Source organism: Microtus oregoni, unplaced genomic scaffold (assembly GCF_018167655.1).
Source record: "Microtus oregoni isolate MIOR12 unplaced genomic scaffold, Mior012 000023F_ref0000262, whole genome shotgun sequence".
Lineage (NCBI taxonomy): Eukaryota > Metazoa > Chordata > Mammalia > Rodentia > Cricetidae > Microtus > Microtus oregoni.
Window position 1 is genome coordinate 4,397,463 of NW_024543082.1, and position 23,130 is coordinate 4,420,592.

At 49.0% G+C, this 23,130-nt stretch overlaps 1 protein-coding gene across 1 annotated transcript in view; it reads left to right on the plus strand.

Annotated features, from left to right (window-relative positions):
* The window catches only part of Mylk (myosin light chain kinase), a 253,252-nt gene that overhangs the window by 147,965 nt on the left and 82,157 nt on the right, over nt 1-23,130 (plus strand). The window contains exons 12-16 of the mRNA XM_041673002.1: nt 10,547-10,684; nt 12,431-12,628; nt 13,294-13,543; nt 19,178-19,249; nt 19,688-20,775. Of these exons, the coding sequence (XP_041528936.1) occupies nt 10,547-10,684; nt 12,431-12,628; nt 13,294-13,543; nt 19,178-19,249; nt 19,688-20,775 (1,746 nt within the window). The remainder of the gene's footprint in view (nt 1-10,546; nt 10,685-12,430; nt 12,629-13,293; nt 13,544-19,177; nt 19,250-19,687; nt 20,776-23,130) is intronic.

Consider the following 23,130-nt stretch of genomic DNA (forward strand, 5'->3'; position numbering starts at 1 on the left):
ATACTGCATGTGGCTCAGGGCCTGTCCTTTGAGCTCCTGTGAGTGGATGAGCAGTGACCAAGAGGGCAGTGAAGTGGACGAGTTCTCCCCATAGGCAGGGAGGCATTCCCTCATCTTCCCCATTTGTTTAGGTTCTCAGAGCTCTGAAATTTCCAGGAGCCCTGCAAATTTGCTCTCAAGAGACCCTCAACAAACGTGCCTGTTTTCCCCTCTCTCCAGGCTAGGAGAAAGACCATCCCCACTATTAACCAGGCAATATTATCTTCCCTCCACACCAAAAATGGAGCCTAATGGGTAATGAATCCAAATTCCTCCAGTGTCTTGGAAGATTCAGAAACAGCCACTAACTCCAGGCATAACTGAGTCAGGGGCAGGGGGCCTTCCCTGGGCTAGGATCTTTTCAATTTACCCCACCTACACACACACACACACACACACACACACACACACACACACACACACCACCTATACACACAGAGACAGAGAGCACATCTATTTCAAGGCCAAATTCTGTTTTTTAGTTAATTAATTAATTTATTTATTTAGTAAAGATTTCTGCCTCCTCCCCACAACCGCCTCCCATTTCCCTCCCCCTCCCCCAATCAACTCGCCCTCCCTGTCAGCCCCCGAAGAGCAATCAGGGTTCCCTGCCCTGTGGGAAGTCCAAGGACCACCCACCTCCATCCAGGTCTAGTAAGGTGAGCATCCAAACTGCCTAGGCTCCCACAAAGCCAGTATGTGCAGTAGGATCAAAACCCAGTGCCATTGTTCTTGAGTTCTCAGTAATCCTCATTGTCCGCTATGTTCAGTGAGTCGGGTTTTATCCCATGCTTTTTCAGACCCAGGCCAGCTGGCCTTGGTGAGTTCCCGATAGAACATCCCCATTGTCTCAGTGTGTGGGTGCACTCCTTGCGGTCCTGAGTTCCTTGCTCGTGCTCTCTATCCTTCTGCTCCTTATTTGGACCTTGGGATTTCATTCCGGTGCTCCAATGTGGGTCTCTGTCTCTGTCTCCTTTCCTCGCCTGATGAAGGTTAATATTCAGGAGGATGCCTATATGTTTTTCTTTGGGTTCACCTTCTTATTTAGCTTCTCTAGGATCACGAATTATAGGCTCAATGTCCTTTATTGATGGCTAAAAACCAAATATAAGTGAGTACATCCCATGTTCCTCTTTTTGGGTCTGGCTTACCTCACTCAGAATAGTGTTTTCTATTTCTGTCCATTTGCATGCAAAGTTCATGAAGTCATTGTTTTTTACTGCTGAGTAGTACTCTAATATGTATATATTCCATACTTTCTTCATCCATTCTTCCATTGAGGGGCATCTAGGATGTTTCCAGGTCCTGGCTATTACAAACAATGCTTCTATGAACTTCCTTAGTGATCAGGGAGATGCATATACTTTTGTTGTATGATAGGGCATCTCTTGGGTATTTTCCCAAGAGTGCTATTGCTGGGTCCAGGGGTAGGTTGATCCCGAATTTCCTGAGAAACCGCCACACTGCTTTCCAGAGTGGTTGCACAAGTTTGCATTCCCACCAGCAATGGATGAGTGTACCCCTTCCTCCACAGCCTCTCCAGCAAATGCTATCATTGGTGTTTTTGATTTTAGCCATTCTGACATGTGTAAGATGATATCTTAAAGTTGTCTTGATTTGCATCTCCCTGATCACTAAGGAAGTTGAGCATGACCTTAAGCAAGGCCAAATTCTTAAACAATAAGATGCATTAATAATCTGCTGATTTACCTATTTTGAGACAGTTTTCCACTAATGGTCTGTTTATTAAACTAAAGTCACACTGGGCCTGTGAGAGGAACCTAAGGACATACATTGTGGGTAAGGTGAAAAGAAAAAAAATCTGACGGGGGAAAAAAAACTTCTTATGAGGACATAAGGTTAGAGGGTTTGTCTGATGAAGAGTCCCTGGTGAGGACAACAGGCCCCCAAGGGCAGCCGTGTTCTTGACTCTGGCATGTGGCAGCTCCCAGCTTCCTCTGCTTATCCCAAGTGTGTGTGTGCACGTAAGACCATATGTCATCTGTCTGCTGGCATAGATCATGGACCCTGCTCTCTGCCAACTGAGCACACTGGCCATCATTTTCACCCTTATATTTTAAAGAGAGATTCCATGAAGAAGAGGCAGCAATGTCTTTAACTTTTTTAAAAAACAAACAAGCAAACATAAAAAAATTATATTGAGCCTGCGGTGGTGGCAAATGCCTTTAATCCCAGCACTTGGGATGCAGAAGCAGGTGGATCTCCGTGAGTTCGAGGCCAGCCTGGTCTACAAACCAGGTCCAGGACAGCCAGTACAGTTACACAGAGAAACCCCTTCTCGAAAAACTGAGACCCTTAGTGTGTGCAAGCGTTTGCTGACAGCCTTTGAAACCTAAGCTAAGCAGCAAGGTAAGCATCAAATCAATGCCTCGCCAGCATTTTCATTCTCTGCAGACTGAAGCCTCCACACTGCAGGGAGGCTTGTGGGCCTGATGTGTCCATCTGGTACAAAGCTCAGAAGTGGAGCCTTGCTTTACTAATGGGACAATTACAGAGGCTCATAACTGTCCACTTTTACAGCCCTTTGTAGACCATAGCCCCTACTTCCCGGCTCGCAGACCTTGGCCAAAAACACCGTCCAGAATGAGAGCCTTGTGTTCCCAGTGGCGAGTTGAGCCCCAGTTCTGACAACACACACACAGCAGTGTGGTTTCTAGGCCTCCCTGGCAAGGAACTCTGGGGGTTTGGATGCTGCCCACTTGGAGTGTGATTATAATTTCCAGGACCTTAGGGAGGCTGAGGTGGTGGGGGTCCCCGCCTGTCTTGGAGCAACCCATCATTACGGGTCAGAGATCTTTTTTGAGATGTCATGCGTTGCGTTCCTTTCATTCTTCTCCTTGCACCTTTCTCTCCCCACTTACTTCTTCAGTTCTGGAGAAGTCAGCAGGAGGAAAGACGGCCAAAACAGTCAGAAGAGCAGACCCGTGCCGACATTCCAAGACACTTCTATCGGGTTAGAGACAGGCTTTTGTTAAAGGGAATTCAGATACCTCCCCAGGGGTTTTTAGCTTGCCAAATGCTCTGGAAATGGGAAGGGGCTGGGCTGCCTTCCTGCAAGGTCAGGAAACCCCGTGTCAGAATGTGGGTGAGAGGCACCAGTCCCCGATGTGGAGACCACACTGCATTTGGAGCTCCAAATAAAGGAAGGGGAAAGACTGGCTGTAGATGTCCCTCAGTTGGTGATTTATTAGATTTCCATAGAATGACGGGGGTGAGAGGGGATCCAGTTTGCTGTTAGAATGGCATTTTGTATTGCGATAGCTAAGGAAAGTGGCTGGTGTTCAAAGAACTAAAGAGAGTCTTTAGTAGATCCAAGATAAAGGCCAATGTGTTCATTTGAACACACATTTGGATCTATAGGCTCGGTGCTTCAGAGAGCAGACAGGCTGACAGCATAGGTTGTCCAGAGGTGGCGGTGGGGGGTTGGGGGTGGTAATGGTTTTAAGGAGAAATTCAGAATGAGTTATTTTTCCTATTAAGCTTGTAGAAAGTTGGAGAAGGACTGTTGAGGGAAGAAAAGGGGAAATTTTTGCACGGTACCAGGAGACACTGCAGCCAGCACCAGCAACCTGGGCGAAGGCTGTGGAAGGCCCCAGGCCCAGGAAGAGTTGAAGGCTTTAGTGGCTCGGGTAGGAGGAGCAGCTTATACTGCTTATTGTACTGTACTGGTGGGTATACGATGCCACCAACTGCTCCATCCTGTGGGCACTGATTATTCTCCAAGTTTTCCAAAACACTGCATTTGTTCTTGAACTGAAGTCCCTGCCATTGGTATTTTTGAGGGGAGCTTTCATGGGAAAAGTACGTTTGCGGAGACGGTGGCTTGTTGCGGTGACTCTCAGCAGCTCCTGGGTACCTTTATAGATGAAGAAACTAGTGCTTAGAGGGATTGGGTCAACTTCTGTGTGTGCGTGGGGGGCACCTGTGAGCTGCTCTGTGTGTGTGTGTGTCTGTGTGTGTGTGTGTGTGTGTGTGTATGGGGGGCACCTGTGAGCTGCTGTGTGTGTGTGTGTGTGTGTGTGTGTGTGTGGAGGGCACCTGTGAGCTGCTATGTGTGTGTGCATGTGTGTGCACATGGAGGGCACCTGTGAACTGCTGTTTGCGTGTGTGCACGTGCGTGAATGTGTATGTGCGTGTGGAGGGCACCTGTGTTTGCCTACCTCAATGTTTACTTGTCTCAGCCTTCCACCTTTCCTTCCCATTCTTTCTTTCCTCTCCTCTCTCATTCTTTCCCTTCTCCTATTTCCTTCTTTTTTTCAAGCCCTATAACAACATTCGTGTATATATCATCATTTGCACATGTCTGTGAGTGACGTTATCAACAACTCATTCTTGGCCGTGTTTTTCTTTCCCTTCTCCCAGTGGAACGGTGGCAGTCCATTCAGTGCTGGACACAGGGACCAAGAATTGGAGGAACAGATAAACCCACCTTGGGTGGCTAGCCCGAGGCTAGTGAGCTGTGGCTCAGCCTCTCTGAGCTCGCTCTCAGTGGGAGCAGGAAGCACAGCTGTGGGAAAAGTGAGAGGTCTATTTAGTCTAGACCCACTGGAGCTGGATACAGGCATCCATCCCTGGTCTCAGGGTTTCCTTCCTTGGAGTCTGTGTGCTGTGGGAAGCCAGTGCCTGCCTCCTAGATGAGGAAGGCTGGGATGCTCTCACCCCTGAGACTGACTTCCTGTTGTGACCTCAAAGGAAGACATTTGGACTAACAGGCAGCCCTGGGCATGGACACACTATTCAGGTGGTATTATTTGAGTAGCCTGCCTCAGGTCTTAGATCCATAGAGAGAAAGCAAGAAGCCTGACCCAGACAGTCACATCTCACGTCTGTTGGCCACTGCAGCCTTGGGGAGTCAGAAAGGCCACCTTCCTCTGTTGAGTAGCAGTGTGCCCACTGAGAACCTTGTCAGGGGCTCTTCTGGCTTATCCCCATAGCTGCTCTTAAGTCTTAGATGGGATGCTTGTCTTGTTGTTGTGTTGACCCTGCTCAATCAAAACAGCCAGCAGGACTCAGAAACGCAAAGTGTTGTTAGAGATTGTTGTGAGGTCTTTTGAGAGAGGCCCTTGAACCCACTATGTAGCTGAGGAGGATGGATTTGAATTTCTGACTTCTGCCTCCCTGTCTGGACTGATGGAATGCATGGGTTTGCACCACCATGCCTGGTCTTAGGTGGTGCTAAGGATTGAAGTGAGCTTAATTCATGCACTCTACCAACCAAGCTACACCGCCAACCCCACGACTGTTTTCACATGTAGTTGCCTTGAATTATCTGGAAGTCCTGCAGTGGAGTCGCATATACAGTCCACTCTGCTTGTCGGTGCTGCCTTTCCGTAGCTGATAATAGCTAATCACACACACATGCACGCACACATGCACGCTCACACACACACATGCACACACGTGCACACTCACACACAAACATGCACGCACACGCACGCATACACACACACACACACACACACACACACACACAGAGCGCCCCTGTTGCCTGACTTGTTTCTGCTCTGTTTTTCTCAGTTGTCAAGAATCTGCTGCATGAATGAGCAGCAATGTTCTTGTCCTCTGTGGCCCTGTCACAGCTTACTGTGGTCAGCACGGGAGAACGCTGGTTCCCTTTGGAGAGGCACCTATGGTGTGTCCTGCCTTGTCTTCAGGAGGTCTGGCCCTCTGTCCTGGTCAACCTGCTCTGGCTCCACGACCCTGGTCATCTTGTCACCTTAACACATCCTGCACACGCTTTAAGTACGATGGGCAGTTGTAGTTAATTATTTTTTTTAACTCTTTGGGGACCCACTACCCAGCTCCCAAATAAATACACGGAGTCTTATTCTTACTTATGAATGCCCAGCCTTAGCTTGCTTGTTTCCAGCCAGCTTTTCTAACTTAAATTAACCTGTTTCTCTTTAACTATGTTTGCCTTTGGTCATTTTAACCTTTCTTTATTCTTTCTTTTAATTCTTTCTCCATGGTTGGCTGTGTGACTGGGTGGCTGGCCCCTGGCCTCCTCCTCTCCTTCTCCTTATCTCACTCCTCCCCCTTCTCTCTTCTTCCTCTCCTGTTTATTCTCTCTGCCTGGCAGCCCCTCCTATTTCTCTCTCCTGTCTCGCAATTGGCCATTCAGGTCTTTATTAGACCAATTGGGTGTTTATACAGGCAAAGTAACACAGCTTTACCGAGTTAAACAAATGCAACATAAAAAAATATAACACATCTTTGCATCATTCAATAAATATTCTACAGCACAAATGTAACACATCTTAAACTAATATCCTACAACACGTAGCAGCTTGAGACTGGGGTTCTAAGGAGCTAACTCAGGCTCCTTTTCTTTGGGTTTCGGCAGAAGCCACTTACTGGGAACCCAAGGCCCCTTCTCTCCTTCAGCGTGTGTTTATAGGAAGGCTGACCCATTTCCTCACCCCGTGGAGAACTTGGGCTGATTGATTGACTGCTGTCCTCTGACCTGAATTCATGATCGTCATGTCCCATGTCACTTACCCTGCTCCTGCTGGAGGGATGCAGAACAAACAGGAACATCAACCTGCCCGTTTGAGAACAGATTAATTCCCATCATTCAGTTATTCCTGCCACTGTCGCTGTAGGGCTAAAGAGAAGAAAGAGCAGGGTCAGGGACAGTGACTACTCTGGATCTAAAGCCTGAGCTGCTTCCTTCATTCCTTGCCTGGGAAGATGCAGCAAAGTTCCATTAATTTACTTTGATATCTGTCCCATGGTGTCTCCAAGCATGGCATCACAGAACTTGCTGCGGGCTACTTAAAAATAAATAGATAGATAGATGGATGGATGGATAGATAGATAGATAGATAGATAGATAAAACGAGTCAGTAATCATGAGGGAGGCTTAGGATCCACTGCTTTTTAGGATCCACTGTGTGGCTCTGACAGGTAGGACTTAGCCAGTTCTACCAATGCCATTGATAATGAATGTGGACAATCCTGATTTAGGATGGTTCAACTTGGGGTGTTCAACTTTATGATGGCATGAAAACCACACACACCTTTCACAGAATCTCTCTTCAGATTTTAAATTTTGAATCTGAGCATTTCCTGACATAGTAGTGAGCCCTGAGATGACAGAACCCCTAGAGACAGGTGAGGATGTGGGGCTTCAGGTAGAGGCAGAGATCTACTTATGACCAAGAGATGGCCCCAAGTCTTAGGTTTCTGTCATATGTTGGCTAGTTGTTGTTTTGTTTTGTATCAAGTTGCTGCAAGCTGGAGTCATCTGAGAGGAGGGACCCTCAACTGAGAAAATGCCTCTATCAAATCGGCCTGTAGATAGTTGATGTTGAGAGGGCCCAGCCCACTATGGGTAGTCCTACTCCCTAGGCCAGTGGGCCTGGATGGAATAAGAAAGCGGACTAAATCAGCCATAATGAACAAGCCAGTAAGCAGCACTCCTCCATGGCCTCTGTTTCAATTCCTCCTCTGTGTTCCTGTCCTTATGTTCCCTATGGACTATGACCTGAAAGTTATGAGCACTTCTGAAATCTATAAACCTTATCTTTCCCAAATTGATTTTGATCATTTTATCACAGCAATAGAAACCTAAGACATGTCTCTTGTCCAGCTACAGGGGACAGACATTCAGGTCTTAGATCCTGGGAGCTTCCAGTCCATCATCCCTCATGCAGGATGGAGGTACAGACAGGTCCTTAGATCCCACCAGCCAAGATCCACAGGGTACCATGGCTTTGTTGAAGCTCCCAGGTGAGGAAACAGGCAGTGGGGAGAACTGAGAGAGGGTGGCCTGGAAGAACAGATAACCACCGACTGGAAGGCAAACAAGCTGGAATCTGGATGTTCCTGCCGCACCCAGAAAGAATTCCAGTCCATCTGTATGGAGCTCCATGGCTTGGGCTGAGAGGCAGAGCAGGAACAGGGAGTCCTCTAGAGAGGGAAAACATTTTGTCCTCGAGCCCTCTCAATCTGTGCAAGACAGGAAATTCCTCAACCCTCCAGAGGCAGCCAGCTTTCCTGACTGCGGCAGCCCAGGCAGGGACATGAGGTAGATTTGTACATTTCCAACACAGGCTCCCTAAGTCCACTTCCACAGCCTCCTGCCAAGACCCCTCGAGCAGCTGCACTCCATCAAAAGAGAATTCCTGAGATGCGGGCAGGGGATCAAGAACCCTACCTGGTGGCCAGAGGTGGGATGGAGCGTATCTGTCTTTGCTGCTCTTGTGTGCCTGCTCCTTATCCTCCCTGGGACACTGGCTGGGAAGAAGCTTCATTCTGACCTTTATTCAGCCCTCTGGGCCTTATCCTTCCATGGTCCCAGAGGCTGGACTGGGAGAGCTTTGCTTTCTGTGGCCCCAGGTAAAAATTAAGATGGTAGAGAAAACACCCTGGAAACTATCCCAAGTTCTAGAGTTTGAAACGAGGTTTGGAATGTATTTCCCTGTGGTGTTGGAGACCCAAAATACTCCCTTGAAACTTTGATTGTAAGTTAGAGACATTAGTGTGGTTCAGGTTATAAAAAGATGCCCGAAGATGGATACTTTGTAACAAGCGTGCCTTAGTTCCTACTTCTAGAGGTCAGAAAGGGAGACACAGATGTTTTCACAGGTCTTCATGAATGTCTCAAGCTCTGTCCTATCAGAGCTAAGAAGCAGTAGAAATGGGGCCGTGTACAAGTGCGTGCTGAAGACAGGATCAGTGTAGGCTCCAGGCTCACTTTAGAACATGGTTCTCACCTTAACCAATCCGGTTCCATGAGACCCACTCACTCCTGAGATAACTAATCCGTTGTCTAAAGAGCTTTATCCATCTCTTGAGAAAGGCTTTATCCCTTCATAGGGGTGCTGTCTCCATGACCTATTGTCTTTCAGAGGACCCCTTTCCAATGCTTTTGTTTTGAGAGTGAAGTTTCTTTATGACTCTCAAAGATCATGTAGAACCCTTGCTTATCTCAGGCCCTGAGTTTGATACCCAATACAGCAAACACATAAAAAATAATCATTTGCTGCTGTTCACCCTGAGTTTTAATAAATTCAAACCATAGTAACTGCCCTGCTAATCTTATGCCCTACAGTACCAGAAAACAAACAAACAAACAAGAAACAGCAAAAGGCTACAGAGGAGAACAGACACTGGATCGTGAAGGGCTCGTCCTGCATTGGAAGCAGCCAGCACTTTACCTCCTAGAGACTGGCTAAAGCCAGCTTGGGCATAGATGGCAAGAATAAGGAAAAGCCCTCCTGTGTATCAGAGAGCTGAGTAGTGGTGGACCAGGCCTGTACCCAGAGACCTGTCCCGGTCTTTGCCCTTAGCTAACACACTCCTTTTGACCCTCTCCCAGGTTTGCTGAAGTCTTATAAAAGTACAGTACGCTGCGTGTATTTTAGAAGTTGAACCTAATGAGTTCAGAAGGCATGTGTATAACCATGGAACATTTACCAAGGACTAAAAAGTGAACATTTCTGTTTCTCTTAAGCATTCCTCAGTGCTCTTTTCTGATCCATCTCCCACCCCTCGCTGAGTGCACCCACTGATATGCTGTCAGGTTCTCTGTTCTCTGGTTTGATCTCTCTCTCTCTCTCTCTCTCTCTCTCTCTCACACACACACACACACACACACACACACACACGTGTGTGTGTGAGAGAGAGAGAGAGAGATGGAGGGGAGGCTTAAAAATGAATCCTAACCCTTGTACAGGTGAGGCTGCCGCTCAATCACTGAGTTGCATCCCACCAGTAACGTTGCTTTGTTTAGCCGAGACATGACCATACCCTAAATTGGCCTCAAGCCCACCGTTCTCTTGCCTCTGCCTCCTGAGTGCAGCGATTAGAGGTGTGTGTTGCTACACCTAGCTTTAGTCTATTTTTCAGAAAAGGCAAGAAATGATCCCAGAAGTAGAGGTTGGTAGTAGAGTAGGTGTTTATATCTGAGATTCCAGATTTGCCTCCCAGCACTGAAAGAAGAGGTAAGAAGGGACTGGGAGGAGAAGGAAGAAGAAGAAGAAAGAGAATTGTTCTGTTTGCTGTGTACGTTGTACACACAGATCATGTCTGGCAGGATTAAGAAGAATCCAAGCATTGTTTACTGCTGGGGAGACAGTGCCAGGGGGCGAGCGGGGTTGGAAGGGAGACTTCACATAGGCCTTCTGGCATCTTTTGAATTCTGTGTCACATGAGTGAATCACTTAATTCAAAAGAGCAAAGAGAATTTAAGGGGGAAAATCTTTATGAAGATGCCAAGTGTGAACTTTCTCCCCGAGGTTCTCCTCGGGAAGCCGAGCTTGCTTGCCCAAGACTCCATGGAACTTCACTGTTTAGTCTCTGCTGTCAGGCAAGAGCGTCGTCACGTCAAGTAGTGACATGGGGCCTGCCTTGTCCCCTGTGCTCTCCAGAGCCTCCCGACAGGCATGAGACCCGAGCTTCAGCACAACTCTGACGTCTAGTGTGTTTGTTGAGTGTGTCAAAGAATAGAATGTTTTTCTCCCATTTTATTCCCACAACACAGAAAAGAAGAGTAAAGGAGAGAGGGAGCACCTTCCGCCCCCGGCTCCCAGCAAACCCGTTGCACCCATCTTCTTGCAAGGCCTCACTGATCTCAAAGTCATGGATGGAAGCCAGGTCACCATGACAGTCCAGGTGTCAGGTCTGTCCATACCGCTCTCTCCTCGGGGTGTGTGAGAGGGTGACCATGTGGCAATGGGTATTGCTCCTAGGTGCCCAGAAAATCATCGTGGAACCATCAGCAAAGGGTTCAAAGGAATGGAGCCTCTTGGCTTCTCCTGCTGTGTGGGTATCATTTATAGATTGAGGGCTATATGGTCCAGAGGAAGAAGATGGCAAAGGTTAATGTGCCTAGTCCCAATGGAAAGTTTGGGGTTTTGGTTTTTTGTTTTATATAATTCCAACTCTTTTTTAATTGGTACATGTTCATTGTAAGAAAATAATGAGTTTTATAATTATATTTATTCAAAATAATCATATACTTTAACTGTATTTACTAGTTACCTTTCCTTTCCTCCCACCAGCCCCCTTCTATTTCCCAAATAGTCCCCCTTCTACTTTCAAGTCATATGAGGAAAAAAAACAGGGGCGCCCAGTCTTTCTGATCTTAATCGATATAGTGGTTGGAATCTTAGCCAGAGCAATAAGGCAAGGGAAAGAAATGAAAAGGTTGCAAATAGGAAAAGAGGAAGTCAAACTATCCAATTTATAGAAAATATAAGCCTGTACTTAAAAAAAAAAAAAACCCTAAAGACTTTCTAGAAAGTTTTTAGATGGTGCAGAATGAGCTCATGTGAGGTCTCGAGTCTCCGCAGCCATCTGAGTTGTCCAGTCAGATTCTGAGGTAGAAAGCTGATAATCAGAGATCCTTCTAAAACAGGCAAAGAAATGTGGCTTGCACAGAGACCAAGCTCTCGTGCCCCTTGCTGGGGTTAGCAGGAGAGGCTCACAAAGTCCCAGCTCCACACTCAAGACAGAGTAGACCTAGTACCTTTGGATGCATCTGTGGTTCTTGGTTTCTATCAGTGCCTCTGAAAACTAGGAGGGCCCATCTCTGGCTTCCTAGTTCCTCTAGACCTGCAAAAGCAATAAATATGAACCATCACAGGACCTCAGGACTTGTCCTTGAGGAGGTGATGATCCCTAGAGGCTCCTAGAGGCTCCTAGAGGATGAAGGTCTTTCCATGACAGCTTCAGACAGAGGCTAGGTCTCTTTTCCACATTTGCCATGCCAATTGGATCTCACTGACATCCAATTGAAAGAGATAAGAGGCACTTGGCACCTGATCTCCAGACCTGTGCCTGTCCAGTGCAGACAAATGGCCATCTGCTCACTCTAAAGTCTCCCCAGGGGTTTCACTCCTCTGGAAGTAGAGCCTCGTGGTCAGCTTTCATACCTATGAACACCCTCACATGGCCATTGATCTGTACCCCCAATGCATTCCAGAAGCATAGGCTGGCATTCCTACCCATCACCAACCAATCCTCTGCAAGCTGGGGTCCCGAGACCACATTTCTGTGGTGGTCCTGTGTGCTGGCCCCGTGCTTACAGAGTTCTCTCTGGTGATAGTCTGCAAGGGCGCTACCGTGGCATCACCATTGCCTGCCTATGGAGTCTCCATGTGAGGCAGGGCAGGGCAGGGTAGGGCAGAAACACCTTCAGGGCTAGGTGTTCTCTTTGTGCTCCACGCCATCCTGTGAGCAGCTCACAAAGGTTAGATTAACTCGGTTGTTTCTCTTAACAATCCTACAAGGCAGAACATGTGAGGAAACTAAGGCAAAGCCTTTGGTAGCTTGTTTAGCCCAGCATTAGCATGTTCAGTGCACAGTTGCTTCCTGGCTAGGGAAGTCCCTCTCTCACAATCTTCTGTTGTTATTCTCTGCTCAGGGAACCCACCTCCAGAAGTCATATGGTTTCACAATGAGAATGAGATCCAGGAGTCAGAAGACTTTCACTTTGAACAGAAGGGTGGCCGGCACAGCCTGTGTATCCAGGAAGTGTTCCCAGAGGACACGGGCACATATACCTGTGAGGCCTGGAACAGTGCTGGAGAAGTCCGCACCCAGGCCGTACTCACCGTGCAAGGTGAACCTGAGCTCCTTTGGCGTGGGGGTGGGGGCGGGGGGGGTGGTGTTCCAGATTCTTCAAAAGCCATTTAGAGGTGAGGGAAACACAGGAGACCACTCTGGTCCCATTGCAGCCAGAGGCAGATCACTGTCTCCATCTCAAACTCTTGCAGAGTGGGGTTTCCTTCCCAGCTTCCTGAGGTCCCAGCTCTCTCTGGGCTGCTGCTAAACTGGATGGATTGCTGAGGTAATTCCGTAAAGTTTGGTGCTGATGGTTTGGGATATGAATTACACATTGGAGTCCTTTCTGTGGAGGCCTCCTTTTAAAGAAGAAACGTGAGATACACACATGCAGTGAGCAGCAGTTCCCAGCAGTCAGACTGTATACACATCTGGAGCACCCAGCCTTGGACTCCATACTGTCACGGTTCGCTGCCCTCACTTTGACTTACATAAATTCACTCCAATAGTATCGTCTGATAACATAACTGAGGCAGATTTTCAAGAAGTATGTGCTGTATCTGCATACCCTGCCCAAGAACCTTCTGGACCACTTAGTCTTTGGTAACACACTTCTGTTACCAAGGTCTCCTGACCCTTTGCCCTCATGGAGGATGGAGTGGATGCCAAGCCCTGTGCTCAAGAGCTTCCGTCCCAATGTTTTTCCCCCTTGCTTACTTCCAGAGCCTCATGACGGCACCCAGCCCTGGTTCATCAGCAAGCCTCGTTCAGTGACAGCCTGCCTGGGCCAGAGTGTCCTCATCTCCTGTGCCATAGCTGGAGACCCCTTCCCAACTGTGCACTGGCTCCGAGATGGCAAAGCCCTCTCCAAGGATAACGGCCACTTCGAGCTGTTACAGAATGAGGACGTGTTCACCTTAGTCCTAAAGAACGTACAGCCCTGGCATGCCGGCCAGTATGAGATCATGCTCAAGTGAGTCTGCATATCCTGCCAGCCTTCCTCACTCCCTCCTCAGACTCCTGGGCTACGACTGGGAAGCCAGAGGAAACCGCAGCTGGCACGGGCCCAGTGTGGTTACCATGCTCTTGGTTCTTGCAGTTGAATAGGACAGGTCCTTGAGGAGAGCCCTTCCCTCTGAGCTCAGTTCCCCGGGAACTTGGTTCCCCAGGAGCCTCTAGCATTACATATTGACTCGAGATATTATGTGGGGTGTGAAGACTATGAAAGATGCAGAAATGTGAAGCAGGCCTGGTAGCTCACATCTTAATCTCAGCATTTGGGAGGCTGGATCAGGAGGGTCACGGTAGACTTGAGGCCAGCCGAGACTACACAATTATACCCTCTCTCAAGAGAGAAGGAGCCAGGAAAGAAGGTATGGATACGGGAGGGTAGAGGTTTAAGGGGATGTGTTAGTATTAGGTACCTTTTGCTGTGTAGCAAATCCCTCCACACTTACCAATTTAAAACAGCAAATACTTGTTCAGTTTCTGTGGACTGATGTGTTAGTTCATTTCCTGTTGCTGTAATGAAATGCCCGAAGCTTGATAACTTTATAAACAAAGGTCTCTGTAGGTCCCAGGGTGGTAGCAGGAAGGTGATGGCCTTCCTGCTGGCAAAGTCTCATGGCATCATATGGCAAGAGGCAGAGAGCATGCATGCCTTGATCTTTCTCTGCCTTTTCTTTTTTTTTTATTTAAATTTATTTATTTATTAAGGATTTCTGCCTCGTCCCCACAACCGCTTCCCATTTCCCTCCCCCTCCCCCGATCAAGTCCCCCTCCCTCATCTGCTCGAAGAGCAATCAGGGTTCCCTGACCTGTGGGAAGCCCAAGGACTGCCCACCTCTATCCAGGTCTCGTAAGGTGAGCATCCAAACTGCCTAGGCTCCCACAAAGCCAGTACGTGCAGTAGGATCAAAAACCCACTGCAATTGTTCTTGAATTCTCAGTATTCCTCATTGTCCGCTATGTTCAGCTAGTCCGGATTTATCCCATGCTTTTTCAGACCTAGGCCAGCTGGCCTTGGTGAGATCCCAATAGATCATCCCCATTGTCTTAGTGTGTGGGTGCACCCCTCGTGGTCCTGAGTTCCTTGCTCGTGCTCCGTCTCCTTCTGCTCCTGATTTGGACCTTGAGATTTCTGTCCAGTGCTCCCATGTGGGTCTCTGTCTCTGTCTCCTTTCATCGCCTGATGGAGGTTAATATTCATGAGGATGCCTATGTGTTTGTCTTTGGATTCACCTTCTTATTTAGCTTCTCTAGGAACATGATTTCTGTACAGCTACTAGTATTCATGAAGGATTGTTTATCTAGGCTTAGACAGGTAATGGGTGCCTGACTACTTTGTAGCTTCCTTCCTGAACTGTATCAATTCCCCATGCTGAGCCCATGGTGTTCATCAGTATCAGCTCTCTAAGCCACATGCCAAGGCATTTGCTGTGATGGAAGACTGTGCCTACAATAATTGTGAGCATATACTTTCTACTTAGATCAGCTAGCTAGTGCTATACAGTAGACCACCCCAGATACCTACTGACATCAGCTAGCTACTGCTACACAGTAGACCACCCCAGATACCTACTGACATCAGCTAGCTAGTGCTACACAGTAGACCACCCCGGATACCTACTGACATCAGCTAGCTACTGCTACACAGTAGACCACCCCAGATACCTACTGACATCAGCTAGCTACTGCTACACAGTAGACCACCCCAGATACCTACTGACATCAGCTAGCTACTGCTACATAACAGACCACCCCAGATACCTAGGGTATTAAAGATATACTTTCAAAAAATAAAACCATTATTTCTTAGAAATCTTTGGGTCTGCTCAGAAGTTATGCCCATATGGGCAGAACTCTGTGGATCTGAACTAAACACAGGACCCTCTTACAATTATCTGTTGTCCTGTTACCATCAGCCATGTGCCTAGAATATGTCAACTGACTTTGCCTTTTGCTTGAACTCATTATTACCCAGGGGACAAATCTGTTCTCTGTTATAGGAGCCCACACCCTTGCTCAGAAGGCTAGCACCAGGACAGAAACTGACTGGCTATGGCAGTACTTTCTGATGAAGGAACAGTACTTTGAGATGATCCGTGTATTAACCAAGCTAGATATCCTATAAGAAATGAAATTTTTATGTGTGTGTGTGAGATTTTGTTTGTTTGGTTTGATTTTGTGGGATACAACTTCATATTGCCCGGGTGGCATCAAACTCAATATGGATAACCTTGAATTCCTGATTCTATTGCCTCCACCACCTGACTTTTTGGGAGATTTTTGAAGCAAAAAGAAAAACTAGGTCTTGGCCAGCTGTTAAATGAGCCGAGAAAGAAGGGGGGCAGAGGACTCAAAACAAAGGGCTGGAAGAAGTTTGCCAGACCCTTAGAGGGAGGGCAAAAGGCAGACTGTCTGGGACCAGCTGGGGACAGCCATAAAATGTAGCCTATCCCAGCTGGCAGCGACGCAGAAATTATCTAGCCTTCTCATCTAATAATGAGAAACACGGAGGTCTCAGGTCACTGACCTGCTCATGGTCACGAGCTGAGCCTAAGTTCAAGCCCTCGTCTTTTGCTTCAATCAGATGGTCCTCCATTCTTACACTGGGGATGTCTTTCCATGCACTGGGAATTTGGGGACCTGGGAATTCACGCTGGTTTGTTCACCCATGTCTCCCTTGTCCTTTTCCTCGCAAAGTCTGGATTCCTCATTCCTCTGGGAGGCCATTACCATGATGCTGACTCTGTCCCCAGCAAAAAAAAATGGAAAGTCAGTGGAAAGTTCTCTCTAGGAGTGCTTGCCAGGCCAACCAGGGGCCTTGATCCCTCTCACTGTCTTTGTCCTGACAGAAGTCAGACCTAGCCCATGGGGGAGGGCCTTTCAAGGAGGAAGGCTTGGGGGGCCGGGAGAACACCAAGGGAGTCCAATCAGTTTCTACTACTATGGAGTAGTGGATGAGACTAAGTTTCCACTTTCCCTACCCTTCACAAGCTCTGACCAAGAGGAGAGCTAGCAACAAGCCAACTCCAAACTCCAGCTGCAATGTTAGAGAACATAGATATTTTCCAGGAAATCACCCTATGTGCGGGTGGTTTGTGGTGAGACCCAAGGCAGACTTCTAACTAGAGCAAGAGCTTCTTTGTGGGACTCGGGAAAGGGGAACCAAAGGTCTCCGTGTTTTGTGGCAGGGGCAGCATGCAGCATGGCTGCTGTGTCCTGTGTGGCAAGACCAGGGCAGGGCCTCAGTCTCTGCCCAAGTTTGTAATGGAGTATTATGGGTAATACTAAAGCTGTCTCGAGATGCTGTTCCTGCTGGTTAGGACACTGGTAGATGACCCCAGTGAAGGTCTGTATGAGCTCTCTAGGCTCCAGGAAAACCCATGACTTGCCTTAAAGACCCAATAGAGCTTTACATTTTGGCTTTCAAGATAATTATCCCAGTGGCCATGGTGTCTTGGTGCTCTCCCACCTCAGCTGTCTGAATACCTCGGGGTGAGGTCTGGGGGTAGGTGGAACCAGAGACCCTGGGACTTGATCTTTGTCTGTGCTCCCCCGCAATGGGGACAGATCATGATGATGAAGGGAGCCCTTACTGTGTCCTTCCATGGGGAGATATAGATAAGCCTGGCTCCAGCTCATCAGGCAGTCCAGCTCTGATCACAGCCTCCTGGGGTACGGCTAGGGTAAAGTGGGCCCGTCTGGTCAGTATTTGCTCCTAATTTCTATGCCTGGGTTTTGTCTTTCTGACAAGAGGAAACTCCGTGAGGAAAAGTAGCGAGCTACCAAGTAAACACCCATTGGCCAGCATCAGGCACGGGACAGTGTGGAGCAGGGAAAGAACGGCCTGATGCTGCCCGGTGGTCTGGCGGAATGGGGGCCTTAGGGATCATGCCCACAGCCTGGCACTAACAAGTTGCTTGGTAAGCAGAGGTGTAGCCTGGACTCTTCAGGCTGCTTGAACTGGTAACTTCGGAGATCCTGGGCTTGAGGAAGGAACAAACTGGGGGGGGGGGGGGGCTGTAAGGAGAGGAGAGAAGAATGGGGTAGCTGAGGTTACATGAAGGGATCTACAGAGGCACAGCCTGGTATAACATAAAGGCAATGCTGGGGCCAAGGATGAGGCCCCAACAGGTGAGAGAGGCCCAAAGGGAGCAAGTAGATCTGCCCTAGTTTCCCAAAGGTCCCTGCCCAAGACCCCAAGAGCAGAACCATCCTGTAGTCCACTAGCATCTTTCCATGAGGATGTAGCAGACAGAATGAGGTGGATGTACCACTGTGGCAGCAGGAGGCATAAGCATACATTCCCAGATTCAAGGTGTATGTTCCTACCAGATGGACCCATACACTTATGTGTGTATCCACTCGTATGGTTAAGGCACACATGTATACAGACATTGTAAGAAACACACGAGGGTCCCAGAGCAAACTATTTCTGATGAACAATGTAGAACCTGCATACAGGCCACAAGTCTAGTATGTCCTGGCCCCTGTCCCTGCTACTTAATTCTGTGAGTTTAGCACATTATTTAACCTTCACCCCCTCCATTGTCCTAAAAGAGCAGCGCTGCCTCTAGCCTGTTGGAGCCACAGGTGAAGTGAGTCGGGCTGTGTAAGGAAGAGGTCCCAGAGCTGGCAACTGCTTTACCTATCGTGGGATCTCAACGGGTCCCTCAAACCTAGCAGTGTTGTGAAGGCGCTAGGGGACTGAGTGAGACCTGAGAGTCCCAGCACTGCCTCCCACAATCCCCACAGCCTCCTGTGTTTTCCTACCCTTTCTGAACTTAGCTGGCATGTTGCTGAGAGCAAGACAAAGCATGTGGCCGTCGTGAGGGCCAGACAATCCTGGATAGAAAGTTTAGTCCTTGGAATGGTGGACTTGCTCCTTCCCTAAACAGCACTCAGAAGTGCCAGCAGAGGGCAACCTTGTAGGCCAGAGGACTCTCTGCTTTGAATCTGCCCTGTTAACCACTCAGCCCCTGCCTAAGAAGAGGGGCCTCATCCAGTGTGCACCCCTCGAGGCTGAAAAGGTCTATGAGTTTAGAGAATCGCAAGCCCTCCCTGCCTGAAGGAGGAAAAGAAAGGCCACCCATGTTGGGAGACACGCTTGTTAGGTTTTTAACACAGAACAACACAGAATGTTGAGGGAGAAGGCTGGGACTGTTTTCAGGGAGAATTCGGCCATTGGAGAATCAGATGGCGGGTATCTGAGCAGGGCCTGTGTGCATAGACCAGCGGCTTCATTGTAGCCCCTGGCAGCCTTTCTTCTTGGACTGAGTGATTAACTGGTAGTTAAGAAAGAATTCCCACTTGTACATGCTGCTGCTGCCTCAGATAGGTTTTTTTTTTTTTTTTTTTCGGTCTCCCTTCTCTTTAATTCAGAACTATAAAAATCAAGGTTGACCACAAGGTGAGAGATCTACCCTAAATCTAAGTCTGGGAAGGATGCCACAGCTAAACCCTAGGCCTCCTTCATCCCCGATGGCCCATGAGCTCGTGACCAGGTCTACACTTGCCTTGCCTTTCTTCCAGCCCTGAGCTGAATAGGTCCTTTGCCCAGGGAGTCTCATAGTCCTTACTGTACTGTCCTTGACTTCGCCAGGAACCGGGTTGGCGAGTGCAGTTGCCAGGTGTCACTGATGCTACAGAACAGACCCGCCAGAGCCCTACCACGGTGAGTGCCCCCAGGAGCTGCCTGGTCAGGCTCCTGCACTCCCCACCCTCCTCCTGGCCTCGAAGCCTGGGATTGTTTGTGTCCTCCTACTGAGGCTACCAGAGCCAAAGGGAAAGATTGGAAGGGGATGAAGGAGGGAGGGCAGGGGAAGGCGAAGAAGGGGGTGATGTGTGTTTCTTTTTCTTTATTTTATTATTTTTTTTTGCACACACCCTTATAAGGCTACTGAAGTCATTACGGATATAATAAACCAACTAGGCAAGTGAGCGCCTCTCACCAATGTTCCCTTCTATAAACACAGCCTGGCCGGCCCCCACGTCCCCTTCCCCCTCCTCTCTACCCTCCGCCCTCAGGGATTTGCTCTCCCCTGACGTTTCTGCCTTACCCAGCCCCTTTTCCTCTTGCTACTTTCCCTTTTTCCTTCACTGGTTGCTGCAGGGGGCGGGAGCCTGCTGCCTGTGAGGGCCTCTGTGGTGGAGGAGTTGAAACTCATGGTGATGGTGACCGTGATGGGACCCTGAGGCCCGGCTGGCCAGCAAGAGGGCAAGGTTGGCCAGAGGAGGAAGACGGAGAAGACGTGAGGGGGCTGTTGAAGAGACGGGTGGAGACCAGACTACACACAGAAGAGGCCATCCGCCAACAGGAGGTGGGGCAGCTGGATTTCCGTGACCTCCTGGGAAAGAAGGTGAGCACCAAGACCGTATCAGAAGAAGACCTGAAGGAGATCCCAGCCGAGCAGATGGATTTCCGCGCCAACCTTCAACGGCAAGTGAAGCCAAAGACCGTGTCCGAGGAAGAAAGGAAGGTACATAGCCCCCAGCAGGTTGACTTCCGCTCTGTCCTAGCCAAGAAGGGGACCCCTAAGACCCCCGTTCCTGAGAAGGTCCCACCCCCAAAAGCTGCCACCCCAGACTTCCGCTCAGTGCTAGGTGGCAAGAAGAAATCACCCTCAGAGAACGGGAGCAACAATGCCGAGGTCTTGAATGTCAAGGCCGGGGAAAGCCCCACGCCTGTAGGCAACACACAGCCGGTTGGAGCCCTGAAACCCATAGGCAATGCCAAGCCTGCTGAGACCCTGAAACCCATAGGCAATGCCAAGCCTGCTGAGACCCTGAAGCCTGCAGCCAATGCCAAACCCACTGAGACCCTGAAACCCGTAGCCAATGCACAGCCTGCAGTGTCCCTGAAACCCGTGGGCAATGCACAGTCTACTGAGACCCCAAAGCCCGTGGCCAGTACCAAGCCTGCTGAGACCCTGAAAGCAGCTGGGAAAGAAGAGCTCAAGGAGGTTAAGAATGATGTGAACTATAAGAAAAGCCATGCCGGAGCCACAGGCAATGAGAAAAGACCCGAGAGCCAAGGCTCGGCCCCAGTCTTCAAGGAAAAGCTGCAAGACGTCCGTGTAGCCGAGGGCGAGAAGCTGCTGCTCCAGTGCCAGGTGACCTCTGACCCCCCAGCCACTGTCACCTGGACACTGAATGGAAAGACACTCAAGACCACGAAATTCATCGTCCTCTCCCAAGAAGGTAAACAGGGGTGAGGGTAGTGAAGTTGGGGTGCCTGTACCTGCCTGGGTCACTGTCAGAGCATGAAGCTGCAGTCCTCTTGGTGGTCACTTGTAGCCAGAGCCTGAGTTGGAGTAGCCATTCCTTTTCCTCTGTCACTTACGGGATGGACTCCCTGCTGAGGGCCCTTGGGTGTATACATGACCCTACTGTGACGAGAGTTGGCTTTCTGGTTTGTAAAGTACTCGCTGTGCCTTGGTGTCTGTCTGGCAGAACCTTCTCCTGGCACCCCACCCTGGGCCCCTGTGAGCAGACCTATAGCAATGAGTTGTCTAATGTCCCCCCACCCTCATGGAAAGAGCTATGCTTGCAGACTGGGAAACGGGGGGTACCTGAAACTGAGGTCAGCTGGGGGCCCTGTGCCCATTACTGATTGAGAAGAGTTATCTGAGTTTAGGAAACAGTGGGTGGTGGTATGCTGGTAGGGAACTGGGGCTTGGCATCAGCGACAGTTCAACCTTGAGAACATTGTGGGTCCGAAGGGACCCGTGGGCAAGCCAAACACTCGGCACAGCCCGATGGCCACACTCACGCGGGGCAGAGCTGCTTGCTTCCTAATTTGGATGAGACTTTTGTTTGCTGGTGTTTCACATTCTTGGTTGGGGGTGGTGCAAGTCCTGTCACCTATGGCCTTTGGGACTCTGGAGTTCTCAGATGGGCCAGTTTACACTAGAGAAAACAGGAGTGAGAGCTTTATCCCCACGCTCTCAGCATGCTTTGTTCTTCTACTACATTTATTTATTTATTTATTTATTTATTTATTTATCTGTGTGTGTAAGTGTGTGTGTGTGTCGGGGGGGGGGGTCTTTGGTGGATTATGAATGTGACCACACATTACCATGGTGCATGTGTGGAGGTCAGAGGAGTTGGCTCTTTCCCTCCACCATGTATGTCCCCTGGAATCAAACTCAGGTAGTTAGGTTGGGTAGCAAGCACCTTTACCTGCTGCTGAGTTACCTTACCAGCCTTCAGTGTGCTTTAAGGCACCGTATCCATCCCAAGTCCTGCCAGGAATTCCTAGGTTAGACAACATCCCACAGTCCCCTGAGGTGAGTAGTGGAGGGATGGGGTCCTGCTTGAGCTAGAGCTGACCCTAGTGAGTCATGAAGAAGTTCCCAGAATGCAGCATGTACTTTGAGGTGCAGAGGACAGTCCCTGCAGAGGCTGAGTGGACAGGTCTTAGCAGGGGCCTCTCCCCTCTCCTCCGACTCTCCCCTCCTCCCACAGCTGTCTACCTCCAGACACCTGGAGGGAGGTGTTTACAGATAGCAGTGTCATTGTCCCTTATTCTACGGTTCCGCCAGCTAACCCAGAGGGGCCAAAATATACAGAGTCTAAATGTTGAAGGACCACAAAGCAAGCTGGAATTTCTTTCGGCAGACAGAGATGATGTTATCTTCCGCTAGTGTATTGGCACAATAACTTTTTCACATGGATGTCCCCAGATTGGCAGGATTCTCCAAAGATATCTGTCCCCATGTCTGCTAGTTCTGGGTCTATGATATTCACACACAGTAGGTCTTAGGGCCTCTGTGGTGGGGTGAGAAGTACGTGGCAGTGGGTGCTACCATTTTCCCTGTTGTACCCAAGGTCCCTCACACAAACAAACTGGAAAGCTTGGCCAGGGGTGTTTCCCAGGTCTCCATGTCTAGTGACCGCTCTGGGCAGGATGGAGGACAGCTATCAGCCTGGGACATGAAGTGATAGATTCCTGCAGTCATGTCCATGAGTACATCAACCTCGGACAAACAGGGGTTCAAACAGTGGTGAAGGTGGCAGTTCCTAAAGCCAAAGCCACCAATGGCCACTTCCAGTCTGTTCAACAAGCAGTGTAAGGTAGGCCTCAGCCCTGGTTCCAGAAGTGTTCTTAAGCCACCAGGGACTAGCTTCTCTTATGCCTGGGTTGCTTAGAGTAGGCTGTAGAGCAGAGATGTAAACAGCATCTTCTCCTTGCAGAGAGCTCCAACCCAGACTCTAAACAGTATTCTCAGTACTTCAAAGTAGGAATACCTAGTTTCCATCGGTTGAACACCATGTCCCGATGCCGTCTTAGACACCTGACACTTCCTGTTCGCTTAATTCTCACCCTCCTATCTATCTTTCTAACGGAGAAGTTAAGTAAATTGCCCAAGGTTGCATAGCTCTTCAGTAACAGAGCTGGGATTGTAATTCACATTGCTGAGATTTTTGTGACTAGACACAAATACTGGAAGACAGGTGGTACCCTCGGCTTGCCAACCGTCTGGTCTTTTCTCTGGGATGGAGGGAGCAGAACGTGTTGTGAGCTTTCTTACCACAGTAAAGCGGAGAGTGCTT